The 25,961-nt window shown below is 41.1% G+C and overlaps 1 protein-coding gene across 3 annotated transcripts in view; it reads right to left on the minus strand.

The window, feature by feature from the left end:
• Positions 1-25,961, minus strand: part of KIF15 (kinesin family member 15) — a 79,763-nt gene that overhangs the window by 6,795 nt on the left and 47,007 nt on the right. For all 3 annotated transcript variants that reach the window (XM_072721100.1, XM_072721101.1, XM_072721099.1), the window contains 15 exons: positions 24,602-24,743; positions 19,216-19,413; positions 18,028-18,135; positions 17,432-17,537; positions 16,345-16,510; positions 13,377-13,527; positions 13,084-13,169; positions 11,781-11,850; positions 11,324-11,410; positions 10,040-10,144; positions 8,804-8,926; positions 4,652-4,798; positions 3,974-4,075; positions 3,538-3,702; positions 1,454-1,563 (listed from right to left, as the gene is read on the minus strand). In XM_072721100.1, coding sequence (XP_072577201.1) covers positions 1,454-1,563; positions 3,538-3,702; positions 3,974-4,075; positions 4,652-4,798; positions 8,804-8,926; positions 10,040-10,144; positions 11,324-11,410; positions 11,781-11,850; positions 13,084-13,169; positions 13,377-13,527; positions 16,345-16,510; positions 17,432-17,537; positions 18,028-18,135; positions 19,216-19,413; positions 24,602-24,743 — 1,866 coding nt within the window. The remainder of the gene's footprint in view (positions 1-1,453; positions 1,564-3,537; positions 3,703-3,973; positions 4,076-4,651; positions 4,799-8,803; positions 8,927-10,039; positions 10,145-11,323; positions 11,411-11,780; positions 11,851-13,083; positions 13,170-13,376; positions 13,528-16,344; positions 16,511-17,431; positions 17,538-18,027; positions 18,136-19,215; positions 19,414-24,601; positions 24,744-25,961) is intronic.

Raw genomic sequence — 25,961 nt, forward strand, 5'->3', positions numbered from 1 at the left:
AAGAACCAGACAAAATATTCTAAGCTTTGGGAGCTATGGGGTGTCTGTCACAGTTAGTCCACTTGGCTTCTATAATGCCAATGTACTCTTTAAATAAGGGACGTGACTATGCTCCCATAAAACTTTCTTCACCAGACATGCTGTGGGCTGGATCTGACCCCTGAGCCACAGCTTTCTCCCACTCTGATCTTTTAGGAAGGAGGTTCTGTATGGCTCCTCATAAGGGACATGTGGCTATGAGAGTACTTTTCATTGTGATTTTACAAATGAGCTAGAAACGTTCTATTTTCCACGCTCAAACTAGCTCTTGATAAAAGACAAGTGTACCAAGTACAGTGCTTTTCTTTACATGAAGGTGGAACATGTGGAAAGTAGGTGGGCAGACTGTGGGCTACCGTAACATTGGAATCAGCTGGAAGGTGCAGTGCCACTAGAATGAGCATTTCTAGTGCTGACTGAAACTTGAAGCATTTAAGAATAGGCTGTGAGCACAGCCACCATTACCATCTTCAAGTATCTGTTGTACTAGTTAGGTTTTGGACAGTGCATCTCAGGGCTGCTTCTGGACAGGAAAGGGGAGCTGCAGGAGGGGAGAGCATCTGCTCAAGACCTGCTGGCAACAATAGGAACAGCAGGTACCCCTATTCTGGGAAGTTGGGTTCAGTAAGGGCCCCTATCCTAAATGGAGACCCCCTGTGCTTCAGTTCAATTTGCCACCTAATTTTCCAGGCCACCCTCATCTCAAATCCCTCACTTAGAAAGTTCACAGAAGGGCAGGATCATAACTACCTTGTATATCTAATATCTGCCATTTGTTGAGAGTGACACCCCTCAGGCCAAGTGCTATAACCAGCATTTTATCCATGTTAGTTTTGGTCTTTAAAACACCTTGTGAGAGAGCCATCATTCTCCTCATTTTATGGCTAAGGAAACTGAAATACTAAAAGTTAAAAACTGTCCAAAATCACAGGACTTTCAACCCAAGGTAACGCTTCTCTTAAGGCTCCTTCCTGTGCAAGAGCATTTCCTGGACCGTGGGTCATGAAGCAAAACCAACTGGTAGGAAATTCTCCCTTTTTCTGCTGGACCTCTCTTGTTGTTGGACCTCTCAAACCTGGTCTGATTGAGGTCTTTGCTCTGCCACCCCATGCCTCTTTTCTTAAAATAGCAATAAGACAGTTTGGTGCAAATGTTTCACATGTCTGAAATTCATTTCAATAGCCTACAACAACACAGAGGTTAACAGAGTAGGCAGAGCATGAAAGCCTTATTCTGGCACTCTGGAAAAAGCAGCCCCCGCTCATCAGACTTGACTTAAAAGCAACTGACAGAGCATCCCCTGGACTAGCAATAAAAACTGTACATGCCGTGAAACCAATTTCAACCGCTTTCATCTAACTACACCCAGACAGGCCAAGATTTAGCCCACAGAGTTCTGGTGGCTCTTTCTTACCTGTTGTCCTTTTTTCTTTCAATATCATCCAGCTGACTTTGCAGGAGCCAGTTTCTCTCTCTCAACTGCTCAGCTTCCTTACGTAGGTTTTCCATTTCACACAACTGCTCCTAATGAGACATTGAATCATATCTTTTCAGAAGGCGTGTTGTAGTAGGCATTATTTTGCTCCCCAATGCCACAAATGAGACACACATTCATATCTTAAGCTCCTGCTATGTACAGAACACTGCACTGGTTATCACTGGATAAAAAGTATGACAAGTGCTTGGGGGTCTAAAACTGTCACTTTTCAAACCCACAGTGTGTTAAAAAAAAGTCTCTTATTGATATCACATAATTCATTAAAGTCCCTTTATGAGAAAAGATTTTCAAAAGTCTCTACTTTGATAAATGTTCTATTTGATTCTATTTAATAAATTCTGATAAAAAAAAAACTGATGTAGGGAACATACTGTCAATAACACTGTAATAACGTTGTCTGGTGACAGATGGTAGCTACCCTTGTGGTGAGCAGAGAGCATAACGGATGGACTGTCAAATCACCGTTTCATGCAGTGTACAATTTATGCGTCACAGCCCATCATTCAAAATCCTTACATGAACTCTAATGCAAAAATCATGAACATTTAAAACTATCTGGAAGAAGTAAATACTTGTCTGCAAGGAGTGTCCTTTCTCATTTACTCCTACTTGTCCATTGTTTGATTTCTTTTCTTTTTTTTTTTTAATCTTTATTTTTTTTAAAGATTTATTTATTTTGGGATCCCTCGGTGGCTCAGCAGTTTGGCACCTGCCTTTGGCCCAGGGCGCGATCCTGGAGTCCCAGGATCGAGTCCCATGTTGGGCTCCCAGCATGGAGCCTGCTTCTCCCTCTGCTTGTGTCTTTGCCTCTCTCTCTCTGTCTCTATCATGAATAAATAAATCTTAAAAAAAAAAAAAAGGTTTATTTATTTATTCATGAGAGACACAGAGAGAGCGCTAGAGACATAGAGGGAGAAGCAGGCTCCATGCAGGGAGCTTGATGCAGGACTCGATCCCGGATCCCAAGATCATGCCCTCAGCTTAACCACTGAACCCACCTAGGAGTCTCCATTGTTTGATTTCTTTTTAACCTGACCCAATTTCTTCTTTCTGAGTACTAAAATCATGCCAACTCTGGGTAACAGCCACATTCTTGGGATGGCGGCATACTGAGAGCTGCCCTAAATTGAAAAAACAAGGAATGATCTCCATGAGGAACAAAGCTTAAGAGAGATGCTGTCTTCAGGTACTTTCTGTAACTTAGTTACAGTCAGCTAATTTTGTTGCTAAACAGAAATTCACTACAGAGCAGTGATCTCACAGGCTAAATGCAATTTTCCAGGAAGCATCCTATCTGTTCCACCCACACCCCTCCACACCAACACACCACCCACCAAGGCACTCCTCCCCACACCTCCTGGCCCTCAATACTCCTCTAAACACACTCCCTGCATACAATCACTGTACTCCCCAAGTCACTGGGTAAAACAAAAAAACAGAAGAAGTTTAAAGGAACAGAAAACAAGAGAAGAGTATTTTTAACTACCACAGACAGAAGCAGATCTAATACCTAAAGAATACTTACAAATCTTTAAGGAAAAGTCCAACAATAGAAAGATGTGCAGAGGATATAGGTCAGAGAAACAGATAAAACAAAGATGCTCTACCTTATTCCTAATAAGAAAAATACAAACTTAAAACTGTAGTGAGAGAGCATACCTTAGTTCTGAAACTGGCAAGGGTCTAAGACAGGCAGCTCTGTGATCAGAGTAGCTGGTACAGCCCAGGTATGATACCATCATAAAAAACAAACAGGCGGGGAGCCAATACTAACAGATTTGGCTATATGGGAAACTGGCTACAGTGGGGGCCTTCAGGGACAGGCATCTAGGTAGTTTGGAGTCAGCAGGGGGAGGAAGGCTTTCCTGTGTATCCTTTAGTTCCATCTGTTGAATTTTTGTATTGTCAGTAACCGTGAAAGATATTATTTTACTTATTCATTTTGGATACTTTTTTTTAAAAAGATTAGGTTTATGGAAAAAAAAAAATCATCCAGTTACCTTTATTCTGAGGATTTCAGCATTTTTGACTTCCCGGTCTTCATTTAGCTTTGTTACAAGGTGTTGCAGAGAAATCGTAGAGGCTCTTCCATCTTCTATCTCTTGTTCTTGTGTTTCCAGGAGTTTTGCCAAATGTGTTTGAAAATGAGGTGGTGTTTTAGGGCTCTAAAATAAAATTAAGTTTCATCCAAATATTCAAGTGACATTTTATAAAGATTTCGTTGTAAATGTATATGCCAACCACACAAAACACTCAGCTGTTTAGCTTGTTGTTCTAATTCCTGTCCAAGAAAAATAAATAAAACACCAGTACTTAAGGAAAACAAAACAAAACAAAACAAAAAAAAAAAACCGAAGCTACGGTCTTTGTAATTTCCAAACTTTTATCACCCACGAAACTTCAGTCTTCCTGCAATATACTCTTTCTGATAAGTACCTGGGGATACTCGGCAGCAGAATCCATCACGTATTCGAGCTGTCTCATTTTGAAGTTATATTCATTCTTTTTCTGTTCTACTTCCTCCTTCTTCTGGTTCAACTGGGAAAGTTGAACAGAGGTAAAATGTTAAGTTAGAAAATCATATGGGACCCATGGTCCTGTTAGAACAGACAAGCTGCCCAAGGTAGGAAGATACAGATTTCATTTTTTCAGACTTCATTAATAATTTGAAAAGCAGTAAGGTATTAAAACCAACCTAAACCATAGCAATGTTTATGGCTGCAAACCCTGCAGCTGCCATTGACGTCTGTGGACTGTGGTTGCTGCTATGACCCTCTTGTCTCCCGCTCTTTCCCAGACTTAATTTATGGTTTTTGAAGCCTTTTTTAAGCTTCACAGGTCATCAAAGGGTCATTTGAAAAAAATAAAACGTAAAAAAAAAAACCAAAAACAGCCAACAAGAGAATAAAAGTCAGCCATACCCTTGTCCCAGGGGTCAGACTTGAGGGCACATGTTGGGGGTGCTAAGGCTCGGCAGAGAGGCAGCCACGCCAAGCAGAACCCACATAAGCAACCAAGTCATTCAGAGCCCGCTGCGCTGCTGGGACCACCTAAGTGCCCCATGGCCCCCTCTTTCTGTATACGGAGAGAATGAGCTGAGGCCCTGGACCTCACCTCGTGCTTAAGCTCTTGGATCAGGGCCTCCTTCCTGGTCATCTCCTCCTGGGCAGACTGCAGCAGCTCTGAGTGCTTCTTTGATGCTTCGGTGAGCATATTCAGCTGCTCAGTGGCATGGGCCAGGTCCTCGCAGAGCATATCCCTCTGTCAGGAGACAACCCCCAAAAAGGAAGATTCCTCTTAACTGTGGACTCCACTAAGGATTTGTAAATCACCACTATGCGCCATCCTGAAAGGTTAAGAATGTTTTAAGGCAGAACTTTTACTTTTCATTTTTAAAAATTTATGTATTTTTTTGCTAATGTGCTAATTCATTCCAAAGCAAACCAAGCAGTTAATATTGAAGCGGACAGGTCAAAAAAGAAACATCACAGGAAATTCATACAGGTATCCCTATTGCAGTTTAACTCAATTCCACCCCTTTCCCCCTAACATTGAACCTCTCCCCTCACCCCCAGGATCTCAAAGTTGATTGCTCTTCCCTGAGGAGGACTCTAGACACAGGTTTCTAGCTTAGATGCTATCTGACCAACTGACTCTAGTCCTTTATATGTTGGAAGGTAAACAGCTGTAAAGATGAAAACAGCCAGCTTGGGGAGGAGCCAGGCAGTCACTAGACACTGCTACAGTGTCATAGGCCATCAGAGTTTCAGCAAAGTAGCTTGCTGGAGAGTGGCAGAAGAATTAGGAGTCCTATGGGTTGCATAGTTCCTATGTACACAGCATGCGATCCCTACCAAGTTAGAGCAGAATCTGCTTACCATAACTTTCCAAATGTGTATGTATATATGTATATACATGTATGTATGTGTATATATATGTAAACTTCTATAACTACACATAAGTTAATATGTACAGTATTTTATAGAGAATACTATGCATATGTAGCATGTACATGTCACGTACAATAATAATATATGTAAGAGTACTGTGGAAAAATGTGATACATGCACACATATAGACATGCTTGATGCACCACACTTTTCCACATATTCCTTCCTTTACCCTATCATTTTTCATTGGGTAGGCTTGATTTCATCTTATGAATGCACTACAATTTAACCCATCACTGAATATTTTGGCTGATTTGAATTTTTCATTATTATATGTGTTATATTCTCACATCTAGATTAGTTCCTTAGGCTAATTTCTAAAAGTACAAACTCAAAGCTTATGCAAAAAAAATGAAAGCCGTGCATTGCCAGACCACCTCCCTAAAGGCTGGACTTAAAACTTCACCAGAAGTGTGAGTAATCATCCTTCTCTGAATATCTTCCTTGGATCTTAATATTTACCAGCCATAAGATCAAGAAGTAGCTCCATTTTTAACTTGCATTTCTTTGACTTTAGCAAGGTTTTTGGGCCACTCTATTCTCCCTGGGGGAGCTACTCATGTACCTTCCTGTGTCCATTTACCACCGGGATGTGTCTGTCTTTCTTGAGTCTTCCGGGCTCTTGTACAGAACAAGGCAAGGACCCCTTTGTCCTCCGTTGTAAATACGTTAGCTAACAAAGCTGAGAGATGAGGAAAAAGGGGATGTGAACTGACTGTGGGGTGAATTCCACTTGAATCTAAGATACTTCAATATGCAGAGAGTCATACTTTTTTTTTCAAGGGAAGAGAAAGAAAGATATAAGGAGACAAAGGGAGTAAAGAAGAGCTTTTAGGAAAATTATATTGAACATGCATCATTCAGCCACTCCCACTCACACAGCGAGACTTCCCTTTGCCCTCTGGCCACAGGCAGCACCCAGCTGAATTTTTAGTCCTATTTTATACTCTGTACAAGACCTCAGGGTGCGGCTTTTGTGTGCTAACTTTTCCTTTTAATTCCTTTTTTCTAGATTTTACTTATTTATTTGACACAGAGAGAGCACACAAGCAGGGGGAGCAGCAGGGAGAAGGAGAAGCAGGCTTCCCACTGAGCAGGGAGCCTGACGCCTGGTCAATTCCAGGACCTGGAGACCATGACCTGAGCCAAAGGCACATGCTTAAGTGAGACAGCAGGTACCCCTAATTTTTTTTTTTTTTAAATCAGAGTATAGTTAGTTGACACTGTGTAGAACTTTTCAACAAGCCTCCAAAAAATATTGCCAGCTCCCGTGGACTGAGCACCTACAAGGTGCCAGGCAGTGTCTTAAGCACTTTCCATGTACTACCTCATTTCATCTTCTCTTAACGCACGAGGCAGTATTATTATCTCTGCTCCAGAGACGTGACAAATGGGGCACAGAGGGAAATATAACTTTCACAGGGTCACAGAGCCAGGACTCAGACTCCCAAGCAGTCCAACTCCACAGCCTGTGCTCTTAACAGCCTACTACTTGTCTTATCTTCCTTTGACCTGGATTTTACTTGTCTGTTTTAATCTCCTTCCATTGTATATATATTAACAGCTTCAAGTCCCTCCTGGGATACAGGAGAATATAAATACAAATTACTGGGTAATATGGGCCTTGGATATCTATCCCCACAGGTTCTCAAAAGCTCAAAACTAGTGTGTGTAAAAGTTACTCCACTAATTTTCCCCCAGACCTCTATTTGTCCATCTCAGGGGTACACAGAAACATCTGTGGTCATTATGGCTGGAGCCCTTGGTGCCTACTCTGACTGCTCCTGCATCCACAGTACACGTCCTACAGACAACAGCAACTGTCAGTGGTACTTCTGATGCACTGCTCAGTTCTAGCTCGTCCTATATCCCCACCAGCACTTTTGGACTGGCCTTCATCATCTTTGGCCTGAGCTAAAGTCTCTATTGCCCTGGCTTCCTGAAAGATACAGCCAATGCTTCTCGAGACCTTCCATGACACAGACTCCCTCACCTCCAGCCTTGATAGGGACTGCTCCACCACCCCCAAACACCCACAGCTGCCGAGCTTCCCTCCCCCATCAAAGTCTTGTACAAATCCTACCTACTCTGGGAAGCACTCTGGAATTCTCCAGCCTCAATCAATCTTTTCCTCCCCTTCCCGTGCTCTCAGGCCATTGATTACATCAAATACATCTAATTCTAAAGCTAGATGGCATATTTTGAGGTAAGTAACAGTGCTTCAATCATTCCTCCATTCACAAATGCCAAGTCAGGCAAGGATGTATGGTAGACGGGCTCAATAGGTATTTGCTGAGTTTGTTTCATGGGTAGCATAGTTTAGCAAGAAAACTTTATTTCACAAAAAAAAAAAAAAAAGAAAACTTTATTTCTAAAGCAACCACAGAGCAGTATACTTAGTGTGTTTACCATCTGTGTGAGAAAAGGAAAACAAAATGTATATGAGATTTGCCTAAAATATATCTGAAAGGATACATGAGGGAATGTATACTGCTTTATATAATTTGAATTTTGAACCTTGTGACAGTACCCTTAAATATTAAAAAAGAAAAATTTACAACAAAAAACCTGAAAACCTACATTAGCTAAGACACAAGAGGCAACCCTGAGGTTAAACTGTTAACCTGCTCTTTCTTTCCTCCCTGCTTCACTCTACCAAGTAAACACAGCTTCCACTCTGGTCCCTTTCAGGAAGAGGGTCATTTATAGGAACTTATGAGGTGTCAGCACAATGAAAATCAATCAACTGGATAAAATAGAATAATTTTTTTCTTTTTTAAAGATTTTATTTCTTTATTCATGAGAGACAGAGAGAGAGAGACACAGGCAGAGGGAGAATCAGGCTCCATGCAGGGAGCCTGATGTGGGACTCGATCCCAGGACTCCAGGATCACACCCCGAGCCAAAAGCAGACACTCAACCGCTGAGGCACCCAGGCATCCCAAAATATAACAATTTTAATGTTACCTATTAATGGCCTAACCATTCTAGGGAAAATGGCTCTAACTATGACTTATTCTTTTATTTGTTTAAAGATTTATTTATTTATTTATTCATTCATTCATTCATAGAGACAGAGAAAAAGGCAGACAGGCAGAGGGAGAAGCATGCAGGGAGCCCGACGCAGGACTCGATCCCGGGTCTGCAGGATCATACCCCTGGCTGCAGGCAGCACCAAACCGCTGTGCCACCGGGGCTGCCCTTGACTTATTCCTTTAAAAAGCCCTCTATTTCTTCATTAATAACCTCCCCACACACATACACATATAAACATCAACAAGGGGAAAAACAAGTGTCAGGATGTGTTAAAGTCTACCTCTATGTCCTCAGAGAGTATTCTCAGTCTAAGGGCTTCTTTCAGATCCCGAATCTCCACTTCCTGTTGTGTAATCAACACTTTGCTCTCGTCCTTGTCAGTCAAAGCAGAGTTGTATTTGCACTGCAGAAAAGAAAATTATGATACAAGAGTGGTCTCCTTTACTGTGTTTACTTTTTTTTTTTTTTAATTTTACTTATTTATTTGAGGGAGAGACAGAGAGTACAACAGAGGGAGGAGCAGAGAGAGAGGCAAGCAGACTCCCCATTGAGCAGAGAGCTGGATGCAGCACTCGATCCCAGGGACTCTGGGATCATGACCTGAATGAAGGCATACGATTAACGGACTAAGCCACCCAGGTGCCCCTACTATGTTTATTTTTAGGTCAAAAGAACAAGAAGTTTGAGCTCTGAGGTGATGATATTACCACAAATCTTTTAGTAAGTACTTGTTGGATGAAGGAATGAAAGAGTAAATGCCCAAATGGTGAAGAGATGTCAAAAAGTCCCATAGGTACCAGTGAAAACACATCAATCAAGGTTTCTGGTTTTGTTTTTGTTTTTTGGTAATCTCTACACCCAGCGTGGAGCTCGAACCATGACCATGAGATCAAGAGTCATACCCTCAACTGATGGAGCCCGCCAGGCACCCCATATTATCGCACTTTTATCAGGAGATGTCTTTAGCAACAAATGTGGAGAACAGCAAGCTTCCTTTGTAGCAAAGGAATGGGGAATGTGGACAAAAGCCTTCACCCTGATGGGAGGTGAGGAGGAAGCACCAACATTCCACTTAGATACTTGTAAGGGAAAGTAGTTACTTGAGACCATGAAGTCCAATAATGCAAAAACTCACTATGTAACAAATGTCTCTGAACTTAACCAAAATCTGTCAAGGTTTCTTCTTGAAGCAGTTAAGGAACACTACATACCCTTTACTATCACAGACCACAACCAGTCCTTTTCTGATCAAAGGGTGAACACAGAACACTGTTCCTAGGCCCAGGTGGTCCAAGTAGTGCCACAGCCTATACCACCTCCCAGAGGCACACACTGCACATGAGCATATTCAAGGCTCTCTGGAAGTTCTGCAAATCCAGAAACCTGTGGTACTAATATTTGCATACCGTTATGACCACAGATATCTTTTTTTCTGGTGGAGCATTTGTTAAACTCTTGAGGAATCTGTGAAGTGCATCTTGTGCTCAAATGTGCTATCTTGTCAGTGACAACTTACACTTATGTCCTTCAGTTCTTGCTTCAGGGTGTCTATGGTTTCTGTTTTCTCACAGACTGATGTTCTTAGCTCCTGGATCTGGCTCATGAGGTCAGCTACAACTTCCTGACGAGGACAGAAACAATATCTTCATATTCAATGGCATTAAGCAAGAGATCATTTTTATTTAAGATTTTATTGGAAAGAGAAAAAAAAACACAAGCAGGGAGAGGAGTAGAGAAGTGAAGCAGATTCCCCACTGAGCAGGGAGGCCAATACAGGGCTCAATTCCAGGATCCTGAAATCATGACCTGAGCTGAACACATATGCTTAACTGACTTGAGCCCCCCAGGCGCCCTAGGAGGAGATCACTTTTAAACAACAAAGTTTGTCTTTCCTAATGACAGTAAGAAAAGTCAATTTTATTTAGCAAAAGATGTCACATTATTATCAATTTATATTTTAATGGCTTTATACTCTTTTATTGAAACATGTTTTGGTTTTTCTGAATGAATTAGGGGTAGGCATATAAATAATTTTTTCTTTTTTTAAGATTTTATTTATTTATTCATGAGAGACACAGAGAGAAAGAGGCAGAGACACAGGCAGAGGGAAAAGCAGGCTCCATGCAGGGAGCCTGATGTGGGACTCGATCTCGGGTCTCCAGATCATATCCTAGGCTGAAGGCAGTGTCAAACCAGCCACTGGGGCTGCCCCTAAGGAATTTATACTGAATTTTACACTTGGACATACATATTTTGTTTACTATTCTGGTGAAAGTCAACAGCAGGGATTTGACAGTTTGTATTACAGGACTCAGAGCCAACAAGAAAAGGTCCTACTAACAGTATTCTAGTTAAACTGACAGGATGTGTTTTAGAAGCGATGCCAACAGAAATGACAACAGTTTGCCCCTGTAGTTACATGGAGTATTAACTTAAATAGAAGACCTCCTTCTCTGGCAACCTCGGAAGATGAACAAGGCTTAAGCATCTCTAGAAATGTCAGTTACCAGTCACCGTGGGAGCAGGAACTAGAACGTTAAAGGATCACTTCTAAAGAAAATGCCGGGATCCCTGGGTGGTGCAGCGGTTTGGCGCCTGCCTTTGGCCCAGGGCGCGATGCTGGAGACCCGGGATCGAATCCCACATCAGGCTCCCGGCGCATGGAGCCTGCTTCTCCCTCTGCCTGTGTCTCTGCCTCTCTCTTTCTCTCTGTATGACTATCATAAATAAATAAAATTAAAAAAAAAAAAAAAAAAAAAAAAAGAAAATGCCAAGGGATGCAGCTTTGGCCTCTACCAACCTTGTCAGCATCTCTAGACTTCTCCAGAGAATGGATTACTTTTTCTGCAGCATATAAACTCTCTTCCAGTTTCTGTACTTTGGCCATCTATGGGGAAAAAGAAGTATTTTGAGAAAAAAAATTAAATCACACACACATATAGAAGAAAAAGGGGGGAGGTGAAATCTGCTTTTCACATTACACAATGCTCTCTAGCTTAAAACTTGAAAAGGAGAAGCTGGGTTAACAGGCAATGATGATGCTATGGGTTTCCAACAAGGGACCACCAAGAAAGTATGACTAGCCATCTAGGAGTTAGGAAAGCAAGAGTTAAGAATACAACCAACCAACAATCCTTCTTTTTGCTACCAATTTCTGACACCTGACTGCTGAAACCGTGTTTCTAATACACCTATTCCAACATCAGGAACAGAAGTTACAGATCTCAAACTCTAAAATTAGAGCAGAGGTCACTCACCTGCTGCTCACACTTGGCCATTTCTTTCTGTTTCTCCTGACGCACAACCTCAAGAACTTCTAAGATTTCTCTGGAAGAAAAGAATGATTTTTTTTTATTCACAACTTCTTCCAATAGAAACAGGAATTAAGTGTGTTTGTACAGAAAAGATTCAATGAACTGCAACAGAACTCTGTGCAGCACACACATGGTGTTAGGTATTACATTCCAGGAGGAGTCCAATATCTACCTGTTTCTTCAACAATTATTTAAGGAGATCCCATCTTTGGGCTACGACTTTCTTTTTCTTCAGAGCACTTAGGAGTTTGTTTATTATCAATTTATATTTGTTTATTACCTATCTCTGTGTGCTAGAATGTGAAACTAACTCATGGGGATGGGGAAATTTTGTTCACTGTCTTACTTCTAAATAAATGTTCTGGCATTGGGATCCCTGGGTGGCGCAGCGGTTTGGCGCCTGCCTTTGGCCCAGGGCGCGATCCTGGAGACCCGGGATCGAATCCCACATCAGGCTCCCGGCGTATGGAGCCTGCTTCTCCCTCTGCCTGTGTCTCTGCCTCTCTCTCTTTCTCTCTGTATGACTATCATAAATAAATAAAATTAAAAATTAAAAATTAAAAAAAAAATAATGTTTAAAAAAAAAAAAAATGTTCTGGCATTTACCAGAATAGTGCTTGGCTTGTTGGATATCACCTAGTATATGAACAAATGACTAATTGTTAACTGCTTCCAAACTAGGATGTATGCCCACTAGATGTATTCACCCCTGTATCCCCAGGCCCAGAAGACAATCTGAGTCATACTAAGAACTCTACAAGCATCTGTTGAATAAATAAATACAATTTCTTCTCACTAGAGTAATGAGCATCCTGTTGGCTGAGGCCAAGTGACTGACAGAGATCACTAAGGGAAAGAACTTGGAGAGAGCAGGAAGAAAGACAATGGCATTCATGTGAAGAGACCAAGAAAGAAACGCAACAGCTAGAAAAAGAACAGTAGAGACAGAAATAAAAATCAGTTCCCCACCTTCCAGTTATAAAATTACTGTGATTTATTTAGAGAATGCCCTGGGTTCTGATCACTACCAACTGCAATTTGTTTCAAAAGTACCACAGCTGCTTATCAAATGCTTTTGAAAAATTAAGTTTCTCTACCCTCTTACACAAAAGAATCTGGTATTTATTTTAAAATGCTTAAAAAAAAAAAAAACTTTACAGGGTATCAGCAATAAAAAAGTAACTCAAGTTAATATGGTAGTAAATGATATTCTAGTCAACTAACGGAAAAGATAAATAGCACTCACTTAGAACTGTTCTCTTTATCTTCTTCAAATTGTAATAATAATTTGTTATTGCGTTCTTTTTCTGCCTCAAAAAGCTCCACCAAATTCTAAAAGACAACGTCACATCAGATTTTAAGTAATGGTTACTAGCAACGTGTAATCAACAAACACATCAAGTACCTTCTATGTCAGCAGGCATGATGGGCCAGTACAGGAAGTTAGGGAGAGGTCAAAACAGACTTTGCCCTGTGCTCCAGGGAACAATCACACATCCAGGACAATTTCATCAATAAGCAATACCCTTCTTAACTTACATTCAGATCAGATTTCAGAGTTTCATTTTCTTTTTTGCAGTTTTGTAGGTTTTTTGAAAGTTGGTCAATTTCAAACTTCATTACTTCTTGTAAGTTGTCATAGGAATCCTGTAGGCAGGCTTTGCTCTCAAGAAGCTTTTCCTTTTCTAATCTTTATCAGGAAAACATTTTTACAATGGTAAATATAAACAGTAAATGTAGTTCTGCTAGTCAGATTACCGGCAGTTCCACTTCTCCCATCTACATACAGACCATTCCCAACTTACAGAAGCCTTGACTGACATAAAGCTCCTCATGAACTTGTGTGGAATGCCCACAATGCACAAACATATAAGACACACTGGACCACAGAGCAGTGTGATAGGGATGGAAAAGACAAGGTGGGCATGTAAGCCTATAGCCGCCTACCTCCTCATTCTTCCTCCCGTGGTCTCAACTGCACGTGCGCAACTGATGGGCAGTTAGGGTCATGGATTCATTTTAGGGGGTGCCAGACCTAAACCTCTCTCATGTAAGTTAGGGACTGGCCTTAACTTAGTTTTGGTGGTAGCTCACCTCTATCCATTCATCATCACATATTCTCTGAACTCTAGGAAAGTTTTAAGATGGCAAATGGGGCTTTAATTTGATCAAGAGAGTCAACTCCCTCAGACAAGACTATCTCATAATTCATATAATTATTATTTCCTGCTTTTTAGGTTCTCATCCCCTCATTCCTCTCCACACATTTTATGACACACCCAAACATCCAGAGCTTGGCCAAGAACTTATAAACAATGAACCTGACTCTGGCACCATCCAAAACAGATGTCCCAGCTTATACACAGGTCATTAGATGGGGATTGATCTGCTTTACTACTAACTGAAGCAGGGCAGAAGCAGCAAATTTCAAAGCAGTATAAATCAGCTGCTAAAGACAGACATACAGACAAGAGACGGGAACAAGGGGGGATGTATTTATGATATAAACTGTATATATAAAGCAGCCAAATGATTCAAGAAACACACAGCGGTGTTGTGCTATTTCATGCAGGGGCCTCTTCACTGCCTGGAAGGCCATGGAGTACAAGCAGCCCAGAGAGTGATGCCCTCAGTGTTAAACCTGAGTCACTGAGAAAAATTAAGTTGTATCTAATTTAAGAAGCAAGGAAATGGGATCCCTGGGTGGCGCAGCGGTTTGGCGCCTGCCTTTGGCCCAGGGTGCGATCCTGGAGACCCGGGATCGAATCCCATATCAGGCTCCCGGTGCATGGAGCCTCCTTCTCCCTCTGCCTATGTCTGCCTCTCTCTCTCTCTCTCTCTCTCTTTGTGACTATCATAAATTTAAAAAAAAAAAAAAAAAGGCAAGGAAATAAGGACACCTGGGTGGCTCAGCGGTTGAGCTTCTGCCTTCACGCCCAGAGTGTGATCGTGGAGTCCCGGGATCGAGCTCCACATCGGGCTCCCTGCATGGAGCCTGCGTCTCTCTCTGCCTATGTCTCTGCATCTGTGTCTCTCATGAATAAATACATTAATTAATCTTTAAAAAAAAAAAAAAACAAGGAAATATACTCGCTATTTTTAAGACAGAATTTAAGCATATAGTCAAATATTGTGGGGATTCTTAACATTTTAGATCTAATTGAACTGACATGAACATCAGGAAGTTAAAACCCAATGAGATTAGTTGAAGTGACCTTTTCAAAAAAATCACACAAAATTAATTTACAACAGAGCCAAGATTATATCAGTGACTAAGATGTTGAAAACAGATGCCAGGTGTAAGAAAAACAACAGTGCACCAGGGATGACAAATGGCAACTGGCTGGAGCCTTGGTGCTGGGGACTGTGTGTAGGGGCAGTGGAGGGCATGTGGACTCTGCACACACCCCTGTCTCATGGGAAAAGAGTCATTCACATGGCAGAGATGGGATTTTCAGAGGACGCTAAAAGACAGATTTTTATAAGAAAGCTTTCAATTTTGAGAATGCTATGCTAAGCGTTTTCAAATCATACTGGGCAGGCCCAGTAAAAACCTGTCTGTATGGATTTGGTCTGCAGACCTTAGGCTTTCTTCCTCTATTTTAATTCCTTACATATGGGGAAAACACATACAAATTGCAGATTTAAACCTTTGCAACATCTCTGACACTCACCGTATCACATGCCAGATGTCTATTATTAAGTTATTGCCATGGACCCACAAGTTGGCATTGACACCACAAAATGGTTTTACAACAGGTTGAAATTAGCAAGAAGAATAGTAAAAACAACTTCTTTCTATCATTCCTTTGTTTCAAGAGTACTAGCACTGACTCCCACCGGCTTCAGGTGAGTTACCATGGACAATAGTGACAACTGCTGATTTGGTCAGTCTCATACTGTGTGTCCCTTCTAGTAAGAGCACACCTTTTCCTCTGGAAAGGTACTATGTTGGGCCCATGCCATCTCAAACTCTTGATGAGTAATTGGCCCAAACTCTCAATGAGTAATTGGCCCAAAGGTAAGCAGATGACTCCCAAAAGGCTAATTTGGATTTTCCCTGGGACTGATACACGGCTTCTGGGAGAGAGGTCATTGTAGGGATCGTTATGCTAAGAGGCAGAACATGGAACTGTCTGAGGCAATCTGTTCCCTGTCACATAAAGGAAGGCTCTCAAAAGTAGGACAGAGTAATGGCAACATACTGAGGGAAAAAGAGCAGGGACTTAGAGAGACAGAGAGAGAGAGACAGAGAGAGAGACACAGAAAGACAGACAGATACAGGCAAAGACATAGAGACAGAGAGAACATGCAATGATGATATCTTCTGAAACTCAATCTAGTTTGTTCCTGAAACCAAAATCACCTCTAGGTCTCCCCAGTATTGTGAGCCAATAATTTACCTTTTTGTTTAACTAGTTTGGGTTGGGTTTATAGCACTTGCACAGCGAGCAGGCCCAGGCTGCAGGCCAACCAGCAACGGGACGTCATAACAGAACAACTCTACCTGACACTGTCCAGTTGAAGCTGTGTGTGCGCATGTCGATCAGAAAGGCTACTCAGTTCTTTCTCCTGACTCTCTCTGAACGAACTATACTCCAGTTTCATGGAAGACAGCTCCTTGTCTGCAGAATGAAGAACTACACGCAGGTCATGCACCTCACTTTTCAAAACTAAAAAAGAAAGAAAATAAACTCTCAACAGATTTCTTTATATAATTTTTTTTTTTTTAACAAAGTAGGTAAATAAGTTTGAGGGATATCTTCACACAAACAGCAAAAAAGTAAAGATACCAATTTTAAGATGATAAACCAAAAAAAAAAAAAAAAAAAATGTTAAACAACCAAGCGGTTGGTACCTAGGGGCACTCAGATTATTTTCTTCCTCCCCTTTGCTTAAGATTTTTGATGTATTTCTACAAAAAAAGGAGACTTAACATCTGTCTCTGATCTGCAGGCCATTTGACTCTTCTACATTTCTCCTGTAGCATGTGCATGAAAATTTAATATAAGGGACAGAAATCAAGAAACGAAGCACATTTTAAGCGATCTAATCTTACTTATTGAAAACTCCTTGGTAATGTACCAGAACTTTCCAAAATGGGTTAAATGCTTCTGGTCTTCTAAGGAAACTCCAACTAAATTAGGTAACTCTTTGGTCAAAGAAAACACAATGGCTGTCCTTTAGCTTTATTATAAACTGCTGCAAACACTTAGATGAAAGGAGAAATAAACTGAAAAAAACTGGGAATTAAGTGATACTCCCAACTATGGATATATACAAATACCTAATTTATGCTTTATTTTGTCACTATCAAAACATTATTCATCATATGATTTAAAGACAATTTATTTTCAAAGCCGTATTAAAACTTTCAGCAAACAGTTCAATCACTTGTTTGTGAGCAGTCCTGGAGCAAATTACCCAATTATGACATATTACTGTTACTTATCCCTGTCGTGCAGACTCAAGTTTGGTCATCTAATTTAAAATTTTGAAAAACCCAAAATATAGGGCAAGATTTATTCACAAGAGTCAAAAGACACTGAGTTAACAGTATTCAGATGACAAAGCTCCCAGTTGTTCAAACTCACAGTCATTCTTAGTTTGAGTGTCCTGAAGCTGCTTTTCAAGGACATTCAGTTGTGAGAGATGCTCTTGCTGCTGTCTGGTCCAGTCAGTTCTTTCTGATGAGAAAAGCTTTGAGAAAAAGATAAGTTTAGAGCTGCTGTCTGGTCCAGTCAGTTCTTTCTGATGAGAAAAGCTTTGAGAAAAAGATAAGTTTATTGGAAAAGGAATATTGGTGTATTAAGATATACTATAAATTAGTACCTTGTTTCTGTTTTAAACATCTAGTTTAAGGTCTCAGAGAAGAAAATTGGTTGTTCCCATGAGCTACAGTGAGGATGATCAACAAAGGGAAGGATCACTGTAAGCACCTGGACTGTCCATCCATCCTACTTTGTTCCGAACTAACAGCACAAGAGACCTCTTGGCACTATCGACAAAGTGTGCTAGAATTCAGACTAGGGGCGTGTGTGTCATGATCAGAGCAGTATGTGAAGTAACACAATAAATACAACTCAAATAAGCCTTGACAGAGGCTTTGCAAAGGTATTTTCTTCTCATAATCCTTTCACTTTGTGGCTTTGTTTCACGTTATTTTCTGGGGCCACACTCCTGGTCTTACCTCCTGCGTTTGTATAGAGTGATGTTCCAGTTTGTCAATGTGCTGTTGAAGCCTGAGGTTTTTATGCTCTTCTTCATCCAACTTCACTTGAAGGGCATTCATCTGTTCCTACAGCAACACAAAAACTTCTGTTGCCAAAAATTCTTTTTAATGGAACTCTCAACATTCCAGTGTCTCTTCAGCATTAGAAAAACAAAAAATAAAATTCAAAACCTTATATGCACAAAGACATCAGAGGCCAGTTGGGAGCCAGAAAACAATTTCAAAAGATGACACTAATGACTTCTGGTGTCTCAGAATTACACCTGTGGTCCTTTTAATTAAATAGTTTGAAATAGGGGATCCCTGGGTGGCGCAGCAGTTTGGTGCCTGCCTTTGGCCCAGGGCGCGATCCTGGAGACCTGGGATCGAATCCCACGTCGGGCTCCAGGTGCATGGAGCCTGCTTCTCCCTCTGCCTATGTCTCTGCTCTCTCTCTCTCTCTCTCTCTCTCTCTCTGTGACTATCATAAATAAATAAAAAAAAAAATTTTTTAAATAAATAAATAAATAAATAGTTTGAAATACAAGGGAAAAGGTGGTTAAAATTAAGTGGATTCAATCACAGAACCATCTTGAGACTTCTAGGAAGTTTTCCCAGGGCCGCATGTGAGTGACTTTACCAGAATGGCCTCTATGCCTTGGAAAGGGCAAAAGTCTGAAATTTGAGGGTGGTGTGGCTCACTCTAAATTTTACTAGACAGCAGAAAGACATTTAAAAAAAAAAAATCACCAGAATTCTGAGATAAGCACATTTCACAGGTTCTTTCAAATATACCAAAAACTGCCTGAAATTTGATCTATAATAAGATTCTTTCAATCATTTTAATTTTCTTTAGCAGATATAGTACTGTGTCACATAAACCAGACCTGGAACTTGAAGCTGGTGGCAAGGAGACCAGTTTCTTCACATATGAGAGAACCAAAGCCCCAGGAGACTATAGAGGGGGACTTGCTAAATACTGAAGAGCAAATGAAAAAGAGCAAAAGCAGGCGGATTTCAAAGTCAGGAGTTTTCACACATCCATATTTAAAGAAATACAATTTTAATAGTATACAGGTTTGAACACTATACATTACAGAGTTAAAACGGTAAAGGAAGTTTGTTTTTAATGTCTAATTACTCGTGTTTTCTGAAACCAAACATTACCTGCACCATTCTAAGCTCTTCAGAAATGGCCTCAAAAGCTTGTTCATTCATGTCAGGTGGAATTGGCTCATTCAAGATATTATCATCTAACTCACTTGAATTCTGAGTGCACACAGGGCCAAAGCTCCCCACTTCAGGGCTTAATTTTGGTACTGTTCGAGACCAAAGTTGATAAGCCTTGGTTGGCGTAGTCATAATCTACAGCAAAATGTGATTATGAAACAGTATTAGTATGCATGAACAAAATAGCAAAAGTATTTAGTTACTGTGTGAACAGAGAGGATAAAATTGAAATTCTAATCATCAAAAGAAAGAGTATCCTTGAGAGGCAGGTGGGAAATGCCTAAATAGAAACAAATCTATCAATTCAATGTGGTCTCAAGCAAAATTCTAGTTATATTTTTAAAACTGATACTTGTTAAGCCGATTCCAAACTGCATACAAAGAATATAAGTGTAAGGAAAAACAATTAAAAAGAGAACAAATTAGGAAGACTTCCCTGACCCACATAAAAATACATTATAAGGGTATAGTCCTTAAATTGGTTAGCATATGAATAGTCAAATAGAACACAGGAAGAAAATACATAGAAAAACAATGATTTATATGTGTAAAGTTCAAATTAGTGAGAAAAACAAGGACTATTAAAAGTTAAATCCCTGTCTCATTCATTTGGGGAATATAAAAAATAGTGAAAGGGAATAAAGGGGAAAGGAGAAAAAATAAGTGGGAAATACCAGAAAGGGAGACAGAACATGAAAGACTCCTAACTCTGGGAAATGAACTAAGGGTGGCAGAAGGGGAGGTGGGAATGACTGGGTGGCGGGCACTGAGGTGGGCACTTGACGGGATGAGCACTGGGTGTTATTCTGTATGTTGACAAACTGAACACCAATAAAAAATAAATTTATTGGGATCCCTGGGTGGCGCAGTGGTTTGGCGCCTGCCTTTGGCCCGGGGTGCGATCCTGGAGACCCGGGATCGAATCCCACGTCAGGCTCCCAGTGCATGGAGCCTGCTTCTCTCTCTGCCTGTGTCTCTGCCTCTCTCTCTCTCTCTGTGTGACTATCATAAATAAAAAAAAAAAAAAAAAAAAAAAAACCAACTAAAATCTTAAAAAATAATAATAATAAATTTATTAAAAAAATAAATTCCTTAGAAACTTCAAAAAAGTTAAATCCCTATGTAATACCATTCAAAAATAAAATAGCAGATGGATTTAACATCTCAAAGTAAAGAGAAAATTACAAAAGTAGTGAAAAAAGTAGAATATGCTGATGACCTTGAGGTTGGTTGGGTCTTTAAAAGTACATAAAAGAGGCTCTCTGCTCCTCCCCATTTGACAGACAGCCACATCTGGTGTAGTGCCAGCCACATCCCAGAGACACGGTGGTGAAGGTCAGACTAAACAGATTAGGTGTACTGGGAGCCTGGTCACCAGGGCTGCTTTTAACCCTGGGAAAGTAGACAATGTCACCATTAATGACCCTTTCACTGACCTCAACAACATGGTCTACAGTATGATTCCACCCACAGCAAATTCCACAGCACAACCAAAGCTGAGAACAGGTAATTGTCATCAATGGAAAGCCCATCTCCATCTTCCAGGAGCAAGATCCTATCAACATTAAATGAGATGAGGGATCCCTGGGTGGCGCAGTGGTTTGGCGCCTGCCTTTGGCCCAGGGCGCGATCCTGGAGACCCGGGATCGAATCCCACATTGGGCTCCCGGTGCATGGAGCCTGCTTCTCCCTCTGCCTGTGTCTCTGCCTCTCTCTCTCTCTCTCTCTCTCTGTGACTATCATAAAAAAAAAAAAAAAAAAAAAAAAAAATGAGATGATGCTGGTGCTAAGTATGTTGTGGAGTCCACTGGGGTCTTCATTTACCTTAGAGAAGCCTAGGGCTCACTTGAAGGGTGGGGCAGAGGGGGGCTGGTCATCATCTCTGCCCTTTCTGATGCCCCCATTTTGTGGCAGGCATGAACCATGAGAAATATGGCAGTTCCTTCAAGATTATCAGCAATGCCTCCTGTATCACCAATTGTTTGGCCCCTGTGGCCAAGGTCATCTATGACAACTTTGGCATGGTGGAGGGATTCATGACCATAGTCTATGCAATCATGGCCACCAAGACTACCATGGACAACCCTTCTAGCAAGCTGTGGCATGAATGACAGCTGAGGGGCTTCCTAGAACATCATCCTAGCTTCTACTGGTGCTGCCAAGGCTGTAGGAAAGTCATCCAAGCTGAATGGGAAGCTCACAAGCATGGTCTTCTGTGTCCCCACCCTCAATGTGTCAGTCATGGATCTGACCCATTACCTGGAGAAAGCTGCCAAATACAATGACATCAAGAAGGTGGTGGTGACATAGGCATAGGAAGGCCCCCTCAAAGGCATCCTAGGCCCAAACCAAACCAGGTTTGCCCAGCAACTCTAACAATGACATCCACTCTTCCATCTTTGGTGCTGGGGCTTGCATTGTCCTCAATAACCACTTTGTCAAGCTCGTTTCCTGCTATGACAATGAATTTAGTGACAGCAACTGGGTGATGGACCTTACAGTCCATGCTGCCTCCAAGAAGAGCCCTCCAGACCACCAGCCCCAGGAAGAGCAAGAGAAAGAGAGGCCCTTAGCTACTGGGGAGTCCTTGCCCCAACTCATCCAACACAATGAGAATCTCCCGAACTCTACCCAGTTTCCACCCCAGACTCCCTGAAGAAGGAGAGGGTCTTGGGGAGTCCTACCTTGTCATGTACCATCAATTAAAGTATACTATACCCAGAAAAAGATAAGGAAACCATCAACAAAATAAAAAAGGCAACCTACTGAATGGGAGAAGATACCTGTAATGATATATCTAATAAGAGTTTAATATCTAAAACATATAGAGAATTCATATAACTCAATGCTAAAAAACCCAAATAATCCAATTAAAAAGGCACAGAGGTGAGCAGCCTGGGTGGCTCAGCAGTTTAGTGCCACCTTCAGCCCAGGGTGTGGTCCTGGAGACCCAGGATCGAGTCCCATGTTAGGCTTCCTGCATGGAGCCTGTTTCTCCCTCTGCCTCTCTATCTTTGTCTTTCACGAATAAATAAATAAAATCTTAAAAAAAAAAAAAAAAAAGGGATTCCTGGGTGGCACAGCAGTTTGGCGCCTGCCTTTGGCCCAGGGCGCGATCCTGGAGACCTGGGATCGAATCCCAGGTTGGGCTCCCGGTGCATGGAGCCTGCTTCTCCCTCTGCCTGTGTCTCTGCCTCTCTCTCTCTGTGTGACTATCATAAAAAAAAAAAAAAAAAAAAAAAGGCACAGAGGGCCTGAACATTTTTCTAAAGACATCCAGATGCCCAATAGACACATGAGAAAATTGCTGAATATCCCTCATCATTGTAGAAATGGTAGCGCAGCGGTTTAGCACCGCCTGCAGCCCAGGGTGTGATCCTGGAGACCCAGGATCGAGTCCCACATCAGGCTTCCGGCATGGAGCCTGCTTCTCCCTCTGCCTGTGTCTCTGCCTCTCTCTTCGCTCTCTCTGAATGAATAAATAAATAAGTCTTTAAAAAGAAAGAAAAAGAAAAAAAAAAAAAAAACCACAATGAGATATCACCCCACCTCATCTATCAGAATAGCCAGTATCAAAAAGACAAGAGACAGTAAATGTTGGCAAGGATGTAGAGAAAAGGAAACGCTTCTACACTACTGGTAAGAATGTAAATGGTACAGTTAGTGTGGAAAACAATATGGAGGTTCCTCAAAAAAATTAAAATAGAACTATAATATGGTCCAGCAAAATTCTTCTACTGGGTATTAACCCAAAGAAAATGGAAATACTAATTTAAAGAGATACATGCACTCCTACATTTTGTGCAATATTATTTACAATATCTAAGATATATAAGCAACTCAATTGTCCATCAATAGATAAATGCATAAAGATGTGATATATATATATGCACATATACATCCCCACACGTATATACACTGGTATATTTATTACTCAGCCGTAAAAAAGAATGAGACCTTGCCATTGGTGATATGATGGATGGACCCAGACGGTAGCTCGCTACGTGAAATAAATCAGACAGAAAAAGACAAACACTACATGATTTCACTTATATGTAGAATCTAAAAAACAAAACAAATCAGAAACAGACTCATAAATACAGAGAACAAACTGGTGGTTGCCAGAAGGGAAGAGGTTGGGGGGATGGGTGAGATGGGTAAAGGGGTACAAACTCCAAGTTATAAAATAAATAAGCCACAGAGATGTGACGTACAGCATAGGGATTAGAGTCAGTAATACTGTAATAACCTGTATGGTGACAGATGATGACTACAATTGGGTAAGCACTGCATAATGTACAGGATAATATAAAAAACTACCTAATCACTATATTGTATACCTGAAACTAAAATAATATTGTATACCAACCGTACTTCAATTAAAAATTTTAAAAAAAGGAAAAAATTAAAAGGTGAAAAATAAAACCCCAAAAGACTTGCTGATAGTGACTGTTTCCAAAAAGGGGCTTGGCTAGTCGGCAGGAAGGACAGAAGATGGAGAGACACTTGTCAATGTATACTCTTTATACCTTTAAAAACTCCCATCATGTGAATTGTCTACTCAAACAAATGATAAAATTTCTTTTAAAAACGATCTCCTAGGGCAGCCCGGGTGGCTCAGCGGTTGGGCGCCACCTGCAGCCCAGGGCATGATCCTGGAGACCCGGGATCGAGTCCCACATCGGGCTCCCTTCACAGAATCTGGTACAAAAGCTCAATCACCAGCATCAGCAACACCACCTTCTTAATCTTTTGCTTTCCCTTGGTTCTCCTCATTCTCAGATATTCACACTTTTTTTTTTTTTTTTTTAAATGAGGGCAATGGTTGTTTAGGAAAAAAGCCCTCTTGTTATTACTAGTTTTATCTTAGATCCTTTAGTGGTCTTTGTCCTTAGGATTTCTATTCTTCCACCACTAACTGGGAGCACATGGTACATTACAGCAACAGCTGTCAAGATCCACCAGGTGCCACCGCTCTATTATCTCACTTAGTGCTCTAAAAAACTTACAATCACATCCTCCTCATCCCCACTTTGGAGACCATAAATATGAAGCTCAGAAATGAGGAAACCCTGCCTAAGGATAGTAACAGGTTAAATCGGAACCCAGGTCTGATTCCAAATGCTTTCTTTCCACAACATCCCACCACTGGACTACTGGACCACTGGAGGCAGACACTAGAACAGCTGGATCAGTTACTCTGGGGTTGACTGTCTTGCAAAGGAGTCTAGCATACCTGGGGATCATCTGTGCAGTCTCTCTCCATTATTAACAAAATGAGATCAAATTCATTAGGATTAAAGAATTGCTTCAGACCACCTACCTTAAGTGTTTCAGCATGAATTTTATTTAGGTGAGAAACTTCTTGCCGCTTGCAGGCTTTTGTTGCTTCCAAAAGGTTTTCAAGATTAAGGTTTGCTTTTTGCAGAGATTGAAGCTCTGATTCCAATTCTAGCTGCTTTTTCCTAAGGAATATTTAAAAATTGAGTATTTCAGATAATAAGTAATGTCCTTGTAAAGTACACTTTATATTCTTATATAACTTGATACTTATCTCTCTAAATCTGAGATATTCTCAGATTATTACCCTCAATTTCTACTTGGGTAAAATATGGCTATGTTGACTAATAAATGGTAGAGCTCCAGGCAGCCCGGGTGGCTCAGCGGTTTAGTGCTGCTTTCAGCCCAGGGCCTGATCCTGGGGACCCGGGATCAAGTCCCATGTCAGACTCCCTGCATGGAGCCTGCTTCTCCCTCTGCCTGTGTCTCTGCCTCTCTGTCTCTCATAAATAAAATATTTAAAAAAAAAAAAAAAAAAAAAGGTAGAGCTTCAACTCAAAAGCCCAAATAGTTCATGTGATACCACATGTGATATACTAGTCTCAAAATAAACACTTTTAGGGCACCTAAGTGGCTCAGTCAGTTTAGTGTCTGACTGCTGGTTTCACCTCAGGTCATGATCTCAGAGTCATGAGGTTGAGCCCTGCATCTGATTCCACGCTCAGCAGGAAGTCTGCTTGGGATTCTCTTTCCCGCTCCTTCTGCCCCTAACTCGCATGTACCATTTACTCTCATGTGCGCTCTCTGCCTCTCTCTAAAATAAATAAAATAAACACTTTTTTATATTTTAGGATAGCATTAACCTTAGTTATACTCTGAATGAAGCTTATATTTTTTTCTACAAAAGGAGCATAAATAATATTAACAAACCTGTAATTCCTAAAAGTACTAATTTTTTTTTTAAGATTTTGTTTATTTATTCATGAGAGACACAGAGACAGAGGGAGGCAGAGACACAGGCAGAGGGAGAAGCAGGCTCCATGCAGGGAGCCCAATGCAGGACTCCCTAGGACTCCGGGATCATGCCCTGAGCCAAAGGCAGACCCTGAAACCACTGAGCAACCCAGGCATCCCACCTGATTTAACTTCTTTTTTTAAAAGATCTATTTATTTATTTATTCATGAAAGATACAGAGAGAGAGAGAGGCAGAGACACGGGCAGAGGGAGAAGCAGACTCCATGCAGGGAGCCTGACGTGGGACTCGATCCCAGGTCCCCAGGATCACGCCTTGGGCCAAAGGTGGTGCTAAACCACTGAGCCACCTGGGCTGTCCTGATTTAATTCTTTTTTTTTTTTTTTTTTTTTTTTTTTATTTATTTATGATAGTCACAGAGAGAGAGAG

Source organism: Vulpes vulpes, chromosome 9 (assembly GCF_048418805.1).
Source record: "Vulpes vulpes isolate BD-2025 chromosome 9, VulVul3, whole genome shotgun sequence".
NCBI classification, from domain to species: domain Eukaryota; kingdom Metazoa; phylum Chordata; class Mammalia; order Carnivora; family Canidae; genus Vulpes; species Vulpes vulpes.